We start from the raw sequence: 17291 nt of genomic DNA, 5'->3' as shown, positions 1-17291 counted from the left end.
GTGAATGCTGCATGAAGGAGATGATCTGATGGAGAGCAGGATGGGGACCAAAACCTGGAATAGCAGGGATGCTTCCTCCACTTTATAGCTGCATTATTCCTCCTGCTGATCCCCGTGGGTTTATTTTTAAAATCTATTTTTTTCCCTAACAAAACAGCCCCCTGCTATATTGCAGGCCCCAGGCCGAAAGAAAGCTCATATGTGCTGTAACAGCAGTAGGTGTTTTGTGACTAAGAGAAAAGTGCTGTTAGGCGGGAGGGTATATTGTGACCCGAGGGTATGCTTCATTGCGTCTCTATTTCTACAGGCTGCTGGTAGGTCTGCAACTGGAAAGATATGTGCTTATAACTGACCAAGCCGGGTATCCTACCCCATTCTAGCACCGCCTTAACCATGGCATTCTTAGATTTTGCGTAGAACTGAACTGGTATTTAATTTTGTATAAATAATGTACCCCAGCTAGTAATGCCCATTACTGAGGTCACTGGTCCTGAGTTCTTGGATGCCTTGATAACCTACTACCTGTCAGGTAGGAAGAGTCAGGCTCACCAACGGGGGGTGGGGAGGAAGGGGGGCAATTGCCCAGTGGACCAGGCGATTTTAAAGGGTCCGGGGTTCCCTGGCCACTGCAGGCAGCACAGCAGGGCTAAGGCAGGCTTCCTGGCCACCCTGTCTCTGCGCTGCTCACAGAAGCAGCCGGCACGGCATGTCCCTGCAGCCCCTGGTGGGGGGGGGGGTCTCCACGCACTGCCCCCACCCCAAGTACCGACTCTGCAGCTCCCATTGGCCAGGAACTGTTGCCAATGGGAGCTGCACGGGCAGTGCCTGTGGGCAGCAGCACATGGAGCCCCCCTGTCCCCCCACCCAGGAACTGCTGCCAGGGGGGTGTGCCAGTCACTTTCGGGAACCGCCCGAGGTAAGCGCCAACCCCCTGACACCCTTCTGCACCCCAGCCTAGAGTCTGCACCCTGCACCCCCTATCGCATCCCAGCCCAGAGCCCGTACCCCTCACCCAAACTCCCTTCCAGAGCCCAACCCCTCACCCCCCTCCCACACCCAAACTCCCTCCTAGAGCCTGCACCCCCTCCCAACCCCCTGCCCCAGCCTGGTGAAAGTGAGTGAGGGTGGGGGAGAGCGAGCAAGAGAGGGAGGGGGGTTGGAGTGAGTAGGAGTGGGGTATCGGAGAAGGGGCAGAACAGGGCATGGCCTCAGGGAAGGGGCAGGGCAGGGGCGGGGCAAGGGTCTTTGGATTTGCACAATTAGACAGTTGGCAACCATACCGGGCAGGCATGTGGAAAACCTGGCCGTACCAGCAGCTCACTGGCCACCAGCAGCGCAGCTGGCAGCTTGCTGGGCACCAGCCAACGCAGGTGCAGCACCGCCCAAATATCAGGCGGCCCACGTTGACTGGCCCATTGGCTGTTCTGACCTGGGGCCTGGAATTGCGGTGAGAGGGCCTGGAAAGACTCCAGTGCTCTGTCTAACTGACTACAGCTCTTTGAAAAAGCTATACGTGGTGGCAGCCTTGCAAAACTCCTGCAAGAGTTCACCAGCCCAGGCCCAGGCGCCTTTACCAGGATCAAGGTGATGGAAAAACTACTCATCTTTCATTTTCCCTTCAGAGAAAATGACTTGCCCTGTGGACATGTGAATGACTAGAATTTTTCAAGTCTGCTGGAGGGTCGTTGAATAAGTCAGGCCTATCTTAGTTCTGGAAGCAGCTGATGGAACTTCCCTTCCCTTCTCCCAGCAATGAGCTAGGCATCAAAACTAGACAAAGCAAGGGCTTCAGGCTGTGGGTAGAGCAGCTTCTGCACAAGCCCAGAGCTCCCCTTGAAGGAATGAAAATAAACTTAAACTTTCCGGCCAGATCCTCAAATCAACTGAGCTCTGTTGACTTTAGTGGAGCTGCATAATTCCATCAGCTGAGGATCTGACACACCTCTTACTTACCTTCCCTCCTTTCTTTCTCTCTCTCCCATTCTCCACTTGCATCTCGTTCATCCTGTCTCTTTTTCGTCTGGTCCCCATCCATCTACTCTCACCCTCCATCTCCGCCTCCCCTGCCCTGACAGCTAAGCTGACAGTGAACGTGCTGGACGTCAATGACAACACTCCCCAATTCCGTCCATTTGGGGCCACCTATTTCACTGAGAGGATTGTGGAAGGGGCCACGCCGGGGACCACCCTGATTTCTGTGTCTGCAGTGGACCCAGACAAAGGTGCCAATGGACACATCACCTATGAGTTGCTGAACCTTTCACCTGAAGGGTATGCCCGACTTGAAGACGTCCAAGCAGGTAGGTGGGGGAATTTAGGAGTTCCTGTTCTCACCTGTGAACCTCTAAATCCTATCAAAGGGACAGCGGGGAGGGCATGAATGCAGGCGCTGAGGTGAGGACTAATCTGTTGGTGACCTTTGTACCTTACACAGCCCGATTCACAGAGGACCAGATCACAGCCATCCTTACTCACATTGAACGGTTCCTTATTTCACATGCCAAGAGATCACTGAAGGCATGATGCTGATCACCAAGGCTGTCTCCTTACAGCTGTCAGCACCAGCATTGAACAGCTAGCACATTCTTAGACCAACTCTCCCTGTTCTCCCCCACCCCTGGCCCCCACACCAGCACTGCTCAGAGAGTCTTGATCAACTTTGTTGATCCTGATCCCAGTGGTGTTGAGGAAGTGATTGTCTCAAGCAGTGGAACCCATCCTATGGAAGTTTTCATGATCCATGCATATGTAGAACTATAAGAACGTCCTCTCCCTCCCTCCATAATGGACATTATAGAAATGAGATGACCGTTATCGGCCTGCGTCTTGTATTGCAAGGCCAGCGGTGAAAGGGCTCAGAGGGGTTCTCATTTCAGAGTCTGCTCTCTCTAGGGAAGATCATTGCAAATAGCACTGTGGACTATGAAGAGGTGCAATGGCTGAACTTCACTGTCCGGGCCTCAGACAACGGCTCTCCCCGGAGATCAGCTGAGATCCCAGTGTATCTCCAGATTGTGGATATTAATGACAACAATCCCATCTTCAGCCAGACGTCTTACCAGGTGAATGGGATTTAACAGTCAGAATGTGTGTGTTGCTGGGGGCTGACGTGATGGGAGGGACACATACCTGGCCATTGTGGCAGGCTGGATGTGTGCAGGCCAAAATATTGTGTACTACACAGTGCTTACTAGTTAAAATCCCATGAGAACCATACACGGGAGATCAAAACACTAATAAAACCAAGGGCAAAGCTGCTGATTTGACACTTCTTAAGGGGTCTTGGTGCAAATGACAACCAGGCCCTGAATGTTTAGCTAAGATTCGATTGCAAGAATGTTAACTGTATGCTTCTGCTAAAATGGTAAGCAGTGAGGTGATAATAATGTTGATATTTACCTTGTCATCATTAGGTTCCAGAGTGAGCACCCAGTGTGGTGTGTATTCCATTTCCCACCTATCTCAAAGCCATTATTTCAGGCTCTCTCTCTGCAGACTCAGGATTAATAGGTGCTGCACTGAGTTCAGTTCTGGGGGTATTGTTCCCATCCAGAAGGGTTAAATGTTCATAGAATTTAAATGAAAGCTTAAAATTTTAAATGAAAGCTTTACATTTGCAGAATCTGGTGGTTAAAATTTGGAAAGCGTTTTAGTCCCCACCCTCATGCCCCAGAGCAAAACCTCCCCTGCATAAAAAGAGTAGAGAACACTCACTCATTCTCCAAACACAGTTTTTTCTGAATGCTTTGTTGGTTCTAGTGGTGGGTGGGTGGGTCAAACCCTCAACCACCTGCCCTCTCTCTCTTCCTTTTCTTTCTGCACTTGCAGAAGCCAGTCTTTGAGGATGTCCCACTGGGTATGGTCATCCTGAGGGTCAGGGCCACTGATGCGGACTCCGGGCGCTTTGCTCTCATCCAGTACAGCCTGGGAGATGGAGAGGGCAAGTTTGGGATAAACCCCAACACGGTAAGAGGTGAAGAATGGAGCTGTACTGCACTAACAACAGGGATATGGGACAGGAGCACTTTAAATGGGAGGGGACTGCTGCTGACAGAATGCCCTCTGGGGTCAAAATCTCATTATATGTTGTAGGAAATTGTGGGGGAGGAGAAGGAACTCTTAAAGTCCCCCTCCCCTTTTGGGAAAGAGGAGTCAAGCCTGAAGAAGGGGATTTTCCCCCTCCCTTCTGACCTTCTCCTATTTCTGTTACACTAATCACCTGATACTAGCCAGCAGTCAGTTTACCACAGAAATGGCATGCAAACAGCCACTCGCTTTCTGAAGGTCTGTGTGTTGCAGGGTGATATCTATGTCCTGTCGGACCTGGACCGAGAGAAGAAGGATCACTACACGCTGACTGCTGTAGCAAGGGACAACCCTGGGGACATTTCTAGTAACCGTCGAGAGAACTCTGTGCAGGTACCACGCCACAACACTGGGATGGGTTTAAGACGCATCTTTATGCCATAGGTGTAAAGCTCCATGGGTTTGTGAGCATTCTTCGGACTGTAGAAAGGCCTTTGCAGAGTACAGAGTATAGGAAAAGAGAGCAGCAACGTGTATGTGAGAGAGAGAGAGCATCTGAGTCCAAGAAGGAAGTGGCAAAAGAAAATTCAGATAGCAAGTGAATGAGGGAAATAGCAGAGAAGCCCGAGAAAAAACCAGTATAAAAAAGGGAGCGCCCACAAGAACGTGCCAGCAGTTCAAGATGGAATCTCTTGGTGTTACCTTGGGGCAGAGTCATTGGTATGTTATGCTGTAAGGGGACAATGTAGTATTTGAAGTGGTTACATGCCAGTGTCCAGACAATCCAACAGTGCAACTGTGGGATTAATGGATGCAGCTGTGATCATATCACATCTATTCTCTAGCAATATGACTTTGCAAGTTTACTGCACTCTTTATTTTAAACAACCCCAGAAAATACAGTGTGGCCAAGAGATAGGAGAATGCAGAGTGCAGATCCCACTGGGCTATGTAGTGAGTGTAGTAAGATACAGGTCTTGGCTGTAATGAATATAAAGAGGATTTTTTTTTTTTTTGAGGCTACTGGACACTGACAGACCCTGTAGTTCTCTCTGGATTTCTAGCTCCCAGAACTGAACACAGCCAGAGCTGCCTAGAGTCATTGCACAGACTATCTCTAAGTCCTGACCTGGATCATGGAAGGGACGGCTGAACATGCTACAGCTTCGTGGAAGTCAGGCTTGGTAGAAAAGAAACTCAGTGGCTCTGAGCTCTCCGTTCTGTCCTTTCACGCCAATGCCAGAGCACTTGACACAATATGTGGATCTAGCTTCTTTACCCTCTCCTGCTCACGTCTGCCTGCGAATCAGTGTTATGTGCAGCAGTTTCAGCTGGTTATAGGGACAAGGCAGTTTCTGAAGAACCTGTAAGGAGCAATGGATTTTGAGTTTTCTGGGCGAGGACGCCTAACAAGGCCCCCTGCTTTTCTATGAACTAGTAAAATTATCTCTCCTGGTTGTCCCTGAGCAATAACCACCTGACCCCCACCACTGGAGAAGTCTGTCATGCCTCCTACACCATTGCCAAAGCCCGGGTTTCCATAATGCGAGTAGAGAGGCTGCTGCTCAGCTTGGGGAGAAGTCCCTGATGTGGGGCTGGGCTGTCTGGTAACTAGCAGGGAGCTTCTGTTGAAACAGCTATTTCCCTTCCTGCTAGGTGCGGTCTGCTGTAGTCATTGTTCCTAGTGGTGCTTGGAGACATGGCAATGGCCATTGTTATTGCTGGAGTCTGTCAGCATTTTGTTTACCAAAATTAAATAGAGAGCAAGAAGGGGGATAAAAGTATTATGGAAGTGGAGCCAATTGTCTGATAGGATCACTGCAGCCGTCTGGTTCTTTGGCCCCTGTAGGATCACCTCTGCCTTTATCCACATGACCAGTTTGCTTTTGCTTAAGGTGTTGATTACAGTTCTGGACATCAATGACTTCAGGCCCCAGTTTGCCAAGCGACAGTTCAGCACCAGTATGTATGAAAATGAGCCAGCAGGGACGTCTGTGATCACCATGACAGCCATGGACCTCGATGAGGGTGACAACGGAGTGGTGACCTACAGCATTGAGGGTCCTGGAGTGGGTATGCGTCCCCACTAGCAAAGCTAGGCATTTAGGGGATGGGAGAGACACACAGGGTGTTTCCAGAGAGATATGGAAAACACAGAAACACAGAGTTAAAACTGGAGAGATCTAAGAGGACACAAAGTCCAAATCATTTTTCCCATTTCACATGCTAATAAGTTAGCAGTGGGGCCATATGCACACACAATGGCTGCACCACAGAATATTCTGTTGCCTTCTAGGTCATGCATTGCAGCCCTGCAGACCTTTCCACTTCTGCTCAGTCTCCGATTCTCTCTTGACTACCACACCCAAGGCTGCCACTTCCCAGACTTCCTAGTTACACAAATGTAAACTGTTTCCTGAGTTCCTGCTCCTGGAATGGGCCCGCTACACATCCTCTTACATAAATAAAAACCAGGAAAGGGTGGAGGGCAGGTTGTTTTTTGAGGTGGATACTGACTGTGCATGAATTACAGAGTATTAAGTCACACTGAGGGGTGGTAGGTACAAGGTCAGAGCCCACATATGTATATAAAAAAGGGAGGGAAAACCCCACTTTTCTGAAACCTGTGAGTTCACCTCCAATTTGCCACAATATCAAGAGGGCTGCAGGTGGAATAGAGGAAGAACTGAAAATAACATGAGAACACCTGTGAGCTTTAAATCATTCAGTGAGATCAGCCACAGCCTCTCTGTGGCTTTAAGGGATTCTCTGAAACTCCAGCATGCCACTGGGATGTCAGCACTTCAGAGCATATGTACCTGGAACAGGGATAGCAGTGGGAAGTGTGTTGTGCCACATAAACAATATACTCATGGTTGTAGGGTCCTGAATCCTACAGTGATTCAGATTTAGTGTGTTGATATGACCGAGGGTGCTTCATCCAATGATTTTCAACCAGTGAATTATGGTGTATTCAGCTGTCTGCCAGAATCCCTTAGCTGGCTAGACTGCTCCATTCTCCCAGCCTGGTTTCTAATTTATACCATACAATAATTTATAATATTCTCTTTCCTGCAGAGGGCCCAGAGTGATAGATTTGTCTCTTCTGTCCCCAGAGGCCTTCAAGATTGATAAAGACTCCGGGCTCATCACATCCCGAAGACACCTGCAGTCTTACGAAAGGTTCAACCTGACAGTGGTAGCAACAGACAAAGGCAGGCCACCTCTGTGGGGAACCACCATGCTCCAGGTGGAGGTCATTGACATCAATGATAACCGACCAGTGTTTGTCCGGCCACCCAATGGCACCATCCTGCATATTAAAGAGGTAAACTCTGCTAATATGGTGCAGTGGTGTAGATGCCTGAACTGGTGATTACTGCCCTGTGTCATTAAGGTGTCAACAGAAGGGCTTGTACTGGAGATGCTAAACCAGGAGAAGCCAACTGTGTCCCCACTAACTTGGACAGCAATGTCATGTGACAAACCAGATTTCCAAAGGAGCAATCCATTAGCTATTGTGGTCCTAGTTTTGACTGACTCTTTGATCAGATATCTCACTCCCTGGTCTGGCTAGCACTGGGCATGATGCCAAGGTAGCTCTCTAGCCCAGATGAGGCACTGGAAAAAAAAATTGGAGAGAATCCCCTCACCTCACTCAGCAACACCCCCAAAGGCTAATCAGTGCACAGCATAAACAGGTTTTCAAGGAAGCCCTGCCCCATCCTTCTTAGCCTGGAATTGGTGGCTATGTCTTTGTCTGTGGCACTCCTGGATTGTACTTTTGAAAGTAGCAGTTTTGCGCAATAGACAAAGGAGTGAGAGAGGGAGATGATGGCTGCCAGCCTAAGGAAAAGAGGAGACTGAAAAGTCCTGTTTGTCAACACCAGGATGCCCTTCTCTACCTCAGGCTGTTAGTCACTGCTGTGGGGGTGGCCTCATGAAAGAGCACCCAGAAGCACCGGAGCACTGCCAAACCTTCATTCTTGCCCCTGATGAACTGCTGGCACTCCCCTTAAGCAAAGGGGCTTCTTCCTTTAGTCAGAAGAAGTCTACACTCAGCCATCTTGAGAGGCTCCACTGTTAATGACCCAAACGTGCCTTTGGCCTATACCTCCCCTAAGAATGGGGTCCTCCTTTCTCTAAAGACCTATACTTGAAATATTGGGAAAATACATCACTGTAGCCTGCTAGAACCTGTCCCTATCACAGTATCTCATGAGGAGTTCAAGGAGAGCAAATTAATGGGGACTCTCAGGGTAGCTTTAGGGAACAGAAACTTCAGGAGACAAGCAAAATAAGGAAACCACTGATCAGTCGGTGCCAAGTGTATTTATAAATGAGGTCTTCAATCTGGGGACTGAAACACTGATATTTTAAACAGTTTCTTGTCTATGTGAAGCTCTGCTTAGCTCACACAGAGCCCAGATAGGCAATGAGGCTGTTTTTCAGGTGTAGAAAATGATGCCTTTGTTTGTGTTCCTTTGGAAGCTGTCCCATGTACTCCTGCATGTCTGAAGCTGTAACAGCAGCCATGGCCACCAGATAGCAGCATTGCAAACAGACAAGAGACCTAGGGACATTGTCAGCAGTGCAGCTGTACAGTGGAGATGTGCATGAATTTTACTGGTGTGATTTAAGTCAGTATTTTGTCCTGGATCACCTTACAGGACATAGCAGGGACACTCTTGAAATGTTTGTGGGTGCTTACAGAAACGGACAGGGCTCCCATTAAGTACTTTGCAGGTCACTTTTCTTGTCATAGTCTGTAGAGAGGGGAGTTGGGAGATTAATTGGTGTGTGTTCCCCCTGTATGTGGATTGATATTCTGCTTGTGTGTGTGAATAGGAAATACCTCTCCGGTCCAATGTATATGAAGTCTATGCCACAGACAAGGATGATGGTCTCAATGGAGCTGTACAGTACAACTTATTGAAAACCGGAGCAGGGAATAAAGACTGGGAGTACTTCAGCATCGACTCCACCAGTGGACTCATCCAGACAGCAAGGAGGCTCGATCGAGAGAAACAAGCAGTGTACAGTGTAAGTCTGGGAAAAGGAGTGGTGGCTGGGACTTGGATTTAGTCCACATGCTTGTTTGTCCATATCACAAAACTGTTACCAAGTTTGTCCTTCTCTGTCTCAGACCTGGCATCACAGGGAATGAAACATATTATGATTGAGGGAGAGTTGTATGGAGGCTCAGGACTGGTCATGCAGCAGAAAAGGATGGGGTACACTGGCAGATCTGTGGGTGGAGACAGGACTACAATAGCTGGGGTTGTTAGCAGGTCAGGATTGAAACCTTGCCCCAGAGTGGTATGGCTGAGTCCTGCACAGTGACTGATCTCACTGTGTTAGGCTCTGTCCCTGCATTTCCCACTTTCATGATTAAAACCTCACCTCTCAAATAATAAAAATAGCAGGAAGCAGTAACTTAGAAACTGCAAGTCCTGATGATTAACTGTTTCTCTTACACTTTGGTGTATTCCTCCCAATCCTTGTCCAACTGTGGTCATGAGCTGCTGTTTGCCATTGCAACTTTCCCCAAAGAAATCATCTGTCCCAGAGCAATCCAGCTACCTTTAGGGTGATACTCACGCTGAACTCAGACCTTGGGGGATGGGGTGTAAATGTTGGGGCTGTATGTTTTTCAACTTGTAGTAATTTTAGGCCTTCAGCTCACCCCAGGCTGCTGAGCACAAACCTCCCTAGTTTATCAAACGTATCAAAAGATTTACCAGCCTGACGGCTGAGGGGAACATGATATTAATACATTCTCCGATTCCACTCCGTTTGCTCTAAGACATAGGGTCACAGTTATCTTTCATACCTAACCCAGAAAAAAACCACTTCTATCAGCCTTCACCCTTTTCTCAATCCCTAACTGTCACCATGCCTCAGTGGGTGACAGCTGGGAAAGCCAAATTCAGGACAAAGTGCTGAGAAATAGGGCAGATGCATCCCAAAGTGGTGGCTATTCTATCATGGGGTTACACCAAGCCAGTAACAAAAGTGAACTTCTGTCTCACCACACTGGTTAGCAAGAAGCCAAAGATGCAGTCTCCTTAGGCATTCCAGCCCTTGTTTCACCACGCAGACACTGGACTATGAGTAGTAGTTACTGAAAATGAATTTCATCAAATATAGGGTCCTTCTAATCCCAAGAGATCAGCCACTTAACCAGGTCAATATATAACTCAGATCTTACTCAGTAATCACGCTGATGTCAATCCTTTTAGTAACTAAAACTAAAGGTTTAATAATAAAAGAGAAAAGAAGGAGAGTTAATAATGGCTCACAGATCATCTACATACAAATAGTTGCAAAGTCCTTACATCAGGTTTGTAGCAGTGATGGAATAAATTGCTGGCTTGTAAAGTCTGTTTGGTAATTTCCCAAGTCCACAGAATCAGGGAAGGAAAGAGGCAAAATGGAGATGTCTCAGAGATCTTTTATATCCTCTACCATGTGCCTGGAAATTTATTGTCTCAAGATGGAGTCCAGGGTCACCTGACCATATCACATGTCCATACAGGGCTTGATGACTCATAGGGTGTAGCCATTGCCCGTACTCTTGCTGAGGCGTCCACAGGAAGATCTGTCTGGGCAGAATGAGTTTCTTCTATGGCCCATTGTGAGGGTCAAGTGTCTTTGATGGGCCATCAATACATTACTCTCTGGCCTTAATGTAAATTTTACCTGGTGGGTGTTACCCAGGAATACAACACATATATATGATGCCACTACATAGCCAATATTCATAACTTCAGATACAAAAATGATACATATAAACAGGATAATCATACTTCACAAACCATAACTTTTCCATTGACACCTTACATGACATACTTTGTACAAGATTTGTTGCAATTGTCTAACAGTGACAATATCAATGATATAAATGTTCATATTCAATCATACAGCATAACAACTAACCTCTTGGCTTGCAGTAGGGCCCCCCCCCATTTGCTAGTGTTTTGCAGAGTCTTAAAAGGTAAGTTGTGTGACCAAAGTTGCATGTGTGTTTCTCCTGCAGCTGATCATCGTGGCATGTGACCAGGGCCAGCCCGCATATGAGACCATGCAGCCTCTCCAGGTGGCACTGGATGACATTGATGACAATGAACCCATCTTCCTGAGACCACCTGTAAGCAGAGCTATCTTGTCCCCTTGCAGTGGACAGTTCTAGGTGAAGGGATATGGACTATCAGAGTACGTCTACCCAGGGATAAAAGACCGGCAGCACAGCCTCGGCTGGCCTGGGTCAGCTGACTTGGGCTCGGGCTGCAGAGCTAAAAATTGCTGTGTAGACATTCAGGATCAGGCTGGAGCCCAAGCTCTAAGACTCTCCACTTCAAACGGTCCCAGAGCTCAGGCTCCACCCCAAGCCTGAGCATCTACACAGCGGTTTTTCACCCCCGGAGCCCAAGTCCCACAAGCCCAAGTCAGCTGACTCAGGCCAGCCGTGGGTTTTTAATCCCTGTGTAGACATAGGACACACTGGAGTTAGTGAGACAGCAGACAGTTAATGTGCTAAGTGAAAATGAACATTAGCCACAAAAACAAAAATTCTCATCTCAATCCAGCTGCCAATCCTGAGCCTTCCCTGTGGTGCCTTTAGCATTTTAAAGCAAAGAGAGAAAAAGTCTCCCATCCGTGAGGTCAGAGTGAGCTCTATAACCTTGTGATCGTTGTTTATTCTTACTACTCTACTGCTTTTCTCTGTAACCCTCCTTCTCTTCTCCCTGGGCCCACACGGGCAGAGAGGTAGCCCTCAGTATCAAGCTCTGTCTGTTCCTGAACATTCCCGGCCTGGTACCATTGTGGGGAATGTCACTGGTGCTATGGATGCAGATGAGGGATCCAATGCTGTCGTCTATTACTTCATAGCAGGTAGGGTTGCTTCCCTTCTCAGTTTCTCTGCGGGGTTGTTTGTTTTGTGCTGCTGCTTTAATTTTGGATGAATTAAGGGTGTCTACACATAAAATGCTATCGTGGCATAGCTGCACCACTGCAGCAGTTCAGTGTAGATGTTACTTGTACCGATAGGAGGGGTTCTCCCATCGGCGTAGGTAATTCATCTCCCCAAGAAGCGATGGCTAGGTCAATGGAAAAATTGTTCTGTTGACCTAGCACTGCCTACACGGGGACTTAGGTCGGTTTAACAAGGCTGCTCAGGGGTGTGGATTTTTTACACCCCGACCGACATAGTTAAACCGACCAAATTTTCTAGTGTAGACCAGGCCTCAGTGTTGGTGAAGGTGCAGGACAGAAAGCAATGCCTAGAGCCAGGTATAATGACAGCTGCTGTACAAGCTTCCTCAACACATCTCTGTCCCAGCACCTAAATCCTGACCTTCATCAGTCCCTGGCTATTCCAGCCTTGCGCCCCCTAAACTCTGTTATTGCATCTCAATCTTGGCTGGGAGCAAAGCTGCTCTTCTAGCCCTTGGACCATCATACAGCCCTGAAGATACTCCTTGATCTTAACTTGCAACTCTGCTGCTATTCCAGGGGTGACTTAAAATGGCTTAAAATCCAGGTGAATGGGCAATCATGTCAACTGACTGCCTTTAGAAACTTACAGCATGTGTGTCCATTTTTCTACCTAGAACTCTTCAGATGTCCCCCACAGACTCCCCTCCAAGCCCATCTCCTGCCTGAGGGGGCTGTACTGTTATTTTAGCTATTGCAGAGGCAGAGGGCATCCATTGTCCTAAAATAAAATCCATAAGGTATTGCTTTACCCTGGCATGAACACAATATTGCTTCTGTAAATGCAGTAGTGGCAGTTCCTGCTCTCCTCACCCTGTGAAAAATGCAGCTGTCACACAGAGCAGGTTGCTAGCAGCAGTAACACATTCCATCTGGCAATGTGACACTCCGTATCAAGGACCCCAACACATCTTACCAGGCATGAAGTATGAAGCTACATCGCTAAGCCAGAGAAACGCCATCCAGCTGTTACACAGGTTAATTAGGAGCTGAAAAAAAGGGATGTCAGGAAAGTTGCTTGTAGCAGGGTGCCATAATAAGGCAACCTGTGTGTGTGTGTGTGTGTGTGTGTGTGTGTGTGTGTGTGTGTGTGCATTGACAGCTGTTTAAACCTTTGGTAGGGAAATGTCAGTCCTTACATGAACTCAGTGATGTTTCACACAGTGACAGCCTATTCTGGTGAGCACACTTCTTGGTGGATAATTTTGAAACCTCTTTCATAAGATGAGAAACTCAGCTCATGAGTTGAATTAAAGAAAATGAAACAATTAAACTGAAAGGCCAGTTCAGCTGGGAGGAAGGAGAAGAAAGGGACAGGGAAAGTCAGGTGGGAGAAAGAGACACAGACATCCACTTTGTAGGCTTGGCATTCATGGAATAGACACAGACACACACACATACTTGCACAGCTTGTGAGCCCTTATCGAGTACCCTCCATGCCACACAGGAGCATCCCAGGTGAGAGCTGTGATATCAGTTGTGTGGTCTTCATGTGTGCATCCCATGGGGGACTTGTTCACCCCTCCCACCTGCTTTTTCCTAGCGGGTTTAGAGGTATTTATGCAGAGGACTATTCATACATAAAAGGCTATCCAAAGAGGGGAGTTACCAGTGGATGTGAGGTCGCATGGTAAGGGGACTGTGAGGAGCCATTGTCATGGCATCAGTGGGGCTAATTCTAGGAGATACCGAAATGGATCCAGAGTGTTCTATTTATAGCCTTTCATGTGTTTAAAATATCACATGATTTCTCAAGAACTGGTGATGTTATAGAGCCCATGATTCCCTGGTGTTAGCAGAACCAGAATCAGGATTCATGAGCAGACTCAGTGAGCTGTTCAGGGCAGGGAATGTATCTTACTTGGTGTTTGTAAAAGATCTGTAAATGTATGGAACTAGATATATTATTTTGAAATGTTTTTCTGTGAGGACAAGGAGAACTGGACACCATTTCTGGGCCTGTCTGGAGTAGACCCAAGGTAATCCTGTGGGAAGGGAGGACAATTGGGAGAAAGGCCAGGTTTAGGGTCTGAACTGGAGTTCTGTGCCCATCTGTTCTCCTCATCCATGTTCCAGATCCAGAAGGGAAATTTTAGGGCACAGGTAAGACTGACTTGCATTTCATTTACCCTTCCTAGCTGGTAACAGGGAGAACAATTTCAAGTTAAGCCAGGGTGGGAAACTGCAGGTGCTACGAGACCTGGATCGAGAGACAGAGACCTATTACTCCATCATTGTCAAAGCCTCCAGTAACAGGAACTGGACACCTCCTAGGGGTCACAGGGCAGCCAGAATCCAGGCCTTGGACCCCAGCACAGACACCACTCTGCAGGAAGTCCGGATCTTTCTGGATGATATTAATGATCAGCCTCCCCGTTTCTCTAAGTCAGACTACACGGCAGGTAAGGGGTGGTGTTACTAGAAGATGGCCAGCTGGTTGGGTGACTGTTTTTCCTGGGGTAAATACAGAGGCTGCCATTCAGGGATACAAGTCCAGGTCCTGAGCATCCTGGGCTGATGAGGGCTGAGATCACCGTGGCCTGGGATGGGGACTATTGAAAGGAAAACTGTACGAGAGGAGAAAACCAAACTTCTCCAAAGAGATAGTGGAGGGGACTTGGATTAACCCACCAAACTAGGCTCCGTTCCCAAGAACTGCCATATTGCACAGCCAATCACAATCTACCAGCAACGCCCTAGACAGCCGCAGGCAGTTACACAGTCAGCTGCAAGCTTCCCAGGGAGGTTCACTTGCTGATGAAGACTATTTGACACAGGAGTCAGGCTGTACAGCTCCATAATAGCCCTGGCTTCTCTCCCTCTTTGGGAAGGATTACTGGCAAAGCTAGGCAAACTGAATTGGCTCGGGGTCAAATGGGCATATTGTCCGTTCTTCCATATGGGACATTACAGGACTGGTAAGGAAACTTCTTGGTGAGGGGTTATTTTGGGTGGTGGCAGGGGTGGAGGATCCCTCTTTGTCACAATGGCAATTGGCATTTTCAGGGGAAACTCTTCCTTACAGTACCTCCTCACTCTGGGGTGTGTGGCCCGAGATTAATGTACATACCCTACTCCATTTCCTTCTCTTCCTTTCTTGCCACCCCCAAAAGGGGTTGCGACGGATGCCAAGGTGGGCTCAGAGCTGATCAAGGTAGTGGCACTGGACTCCGATGTGGGGAACAATAGCCTGGTCTTGTACAACATCCTGGGGATCCATTACATCAAGCAGCACTCCAACGACTCAGAGGAGGTGGCCAGTGTCTTCAGTATTGGTAAGTACCCATGTGTCACCACACGAGTCTCTAGCAGAGATGTCTCATTAGACAGCACAGAGATCCAAAGGTTCTCATTCCCCTCCTTCCCACCCATAGGCAGGGACCGAAATTACAGTTAGCTAGTCCGAGTGGGAAAGTTTAAGGGTGCCATATGTTTACAGCCAGACCTCCATTCTCAGATTTCTTTGGTCCCATGTGTGATCCTCCCATAGCAGTGGCTGAAATTGGTGCACTGTTTCTGTGGCTCGGAGTGGGTATGCAGTGCTGTCCACCACACAGATAGGGAACACCTTTTCCTTTATTCTCATTTCTTCTGCTATGGCTTCAACAGTCCCTTGCTGGGGAGCCATTTGAAGTAGGAGTGGGTTTGCGTGAGGAGGCAACAGCCTTCAAGGCACGAGGAAAGGAATAACGTTCACACCGGAGATGACGATAGGGGCCAGGTTGTCTGCTATGGATAAATCCCCACCCAGCCTGAACAGCACAAAGGAAGCTGGGAGTCTGTTTATTTACTGATGGTCATCTAAAATTATTGGGCTAATTCTTGACTTGTAACTGGCTCTCCCCAAAGGTAACTTGGATGGGATCCTGCGAACTTTTGACCTTTTCACAGCCTACAACCCTGGCTATTTTGTGGTGGACATCATGGCTTCAGACCTAGCAGGGCATAATGACACTGCCGTTGTCGGAATCTACATCTTGCGGGATGACCAGCGGGTGAAAATCATCATCAACGAGATCCCAGACAAGGTGCGGCAGTTTGAGGAAGAGTTCATCAGTCTGTTGTCCAACATCACAGGAGCCATTGTCAACTCAGATGATGTGCAGGTAATAACAGCTCCTGGGCCATGCACACACCCTGATGTGCCATAACATGGCTCACACGGCTCAGAATCTGGGACTAGATGATAAGGGATGGGTCACTTGAAATTGCCCTGTTCTGTTCATTCCCTCTGAGGAATCTGGCCAGTGTCGAAAGACAGGATACTGGGCTAGATGGACCACTGGTCTGACCCAGTGTGGCTGTTCTTATGACTTACAACAGAAATCCAGCCACAAAATGATTGATCTACCACGGATGGTTCAAGACCCCCCCTTCTTATTTTATTTTTAACTGGTCTCCCCTGAAACAGGAGCAAAATATGTGCATCTAATGTCTCTGTATAGACAAGTTAGCATGTTGGGATATAGCCAGACTGGGGACATTTGATCACTGTGATTTTTTAGAATGTATCAGCTCAGTGGGAACACTGCAGGATAGAGCCAACAAAAATATCATCTTATCATTGTTCTGGAAAGAGGGGAGTGCTTATGTGAGAGGTTACATGTTTCCCCTCCCCCACACACACACTTCTCTGCTGGTCTATTATATGAATAATTCTTCGCAATTACATAAAGTATGGGCATCTTCAAAGTGCCTTACAGACTAATTCAGTCTCCTAGCACAGCTGTATGGGACGTAAGTAATATTGTCCCCATTTTACACATGGAGAAACTGCTACGCAGAGGGGTTGTGATTAGTCCAAGCTCACACAAGAAGTCAGTGGAAGATCTGGGATTAGAACTCAACAGCTCCTGGCTTCCTCCTCAACCCAAATGTCTGTGCTGCCCCTGCATGCATGGGCAATGACAGCAGCCCTTTCTGGGACAGCAGTTTGTCTCTGTGTGGAGCAGGAAAGGAGGCATAACAGCTGAATCAAGGAAGAGGGTGTCAGCCATTTATTTCAAACCCAGAATGGCCTTAATTTGCTGGCTAATGGTGTAGGACCTCCTGACTGAGGTGAATGGTCAAAGCAGTAGGCGAGCAAACTGCAGAGGTGGGCCCAAAATGAAAATTTTAAAAAGACTAATGGGGCATCGCAAGAAGCCCTGGCTTACAATCTCCTATTAGTGAGAACCTTTCTGGAATGTGTTCTGAACTGGGGTTTCGCCCCATCTCTGAATTCCTGACTAACTGTGCCATGAAAGAACAGATAGCATGCACAAAGT

The 17291-nt window shown here is 47.9% G+C and overlaps 1 protein-coding gene across 9 annotated transcripts in view; it reads left to right on the top strand.

The window, feature by feature from the left end:
- Positions 1-17291, top strand: part of CDH23 (cadherin related 23) — a 520165-nt gene that overhangs the window by 493320 nt on the left and 9554 nt on the right. For all 9 annotated transcript variants that reach the window (XM_048859456.2, XM_075130881.1, XM_048859457.2 and 6 more), the window contains 12 exons: positions 2076-2300; positions 2893-3062; positions 3829-3966; positions 4300-4419; positions 5922-6099; positions 7143-7354; positions 8875-9069; positions 11066-11176; positions 11793-11922; positions 14163-14426; positions 15138-15299; positions 15874-16130. In XM_048859456.2, the coding sequence (XP_048715413.2) occupies positions 2076-2300; positions 2893-3062; positions 3829-3966; positions 4300-4419; positions 5922-6099; positions 7143-7354; positions 8875-9069; positions 11066-11176; positions 11793-11922; positions 14163-14426; positions 15138-15299; positions 15874-16130 (2162 nt within the window). The remainder of the gene's footprint in view (positions 1-2075; positions 2301-2892; positions 3063-3828; positions 3967-4299; positions 4420-5921; positions 6100-7142; positions 7355-8874; positions 9070-11065; positions 11177-11792; positions 11923-14162; positions 14427-15137; positions 15300-15873; positions 16131-17291) is intronic.

This window comes from Caretta caretta, chromosome 7, assembly GCF_965140235.1.
Source record: "Caretta caretta isolate rCarCar2 chromosome 7, rCarCar1.hap1, whole genome shotgun sequence".
NCBI classification, from domain to species: domain Eukaryota; kingdom Metazoa; phylum Chordata; order Testudines; family Cheloniidae; genus Caretta; species Caretta caretta.
This window is presented reverse-complemented; position numbering and strand designations above follow the sequence as displayed.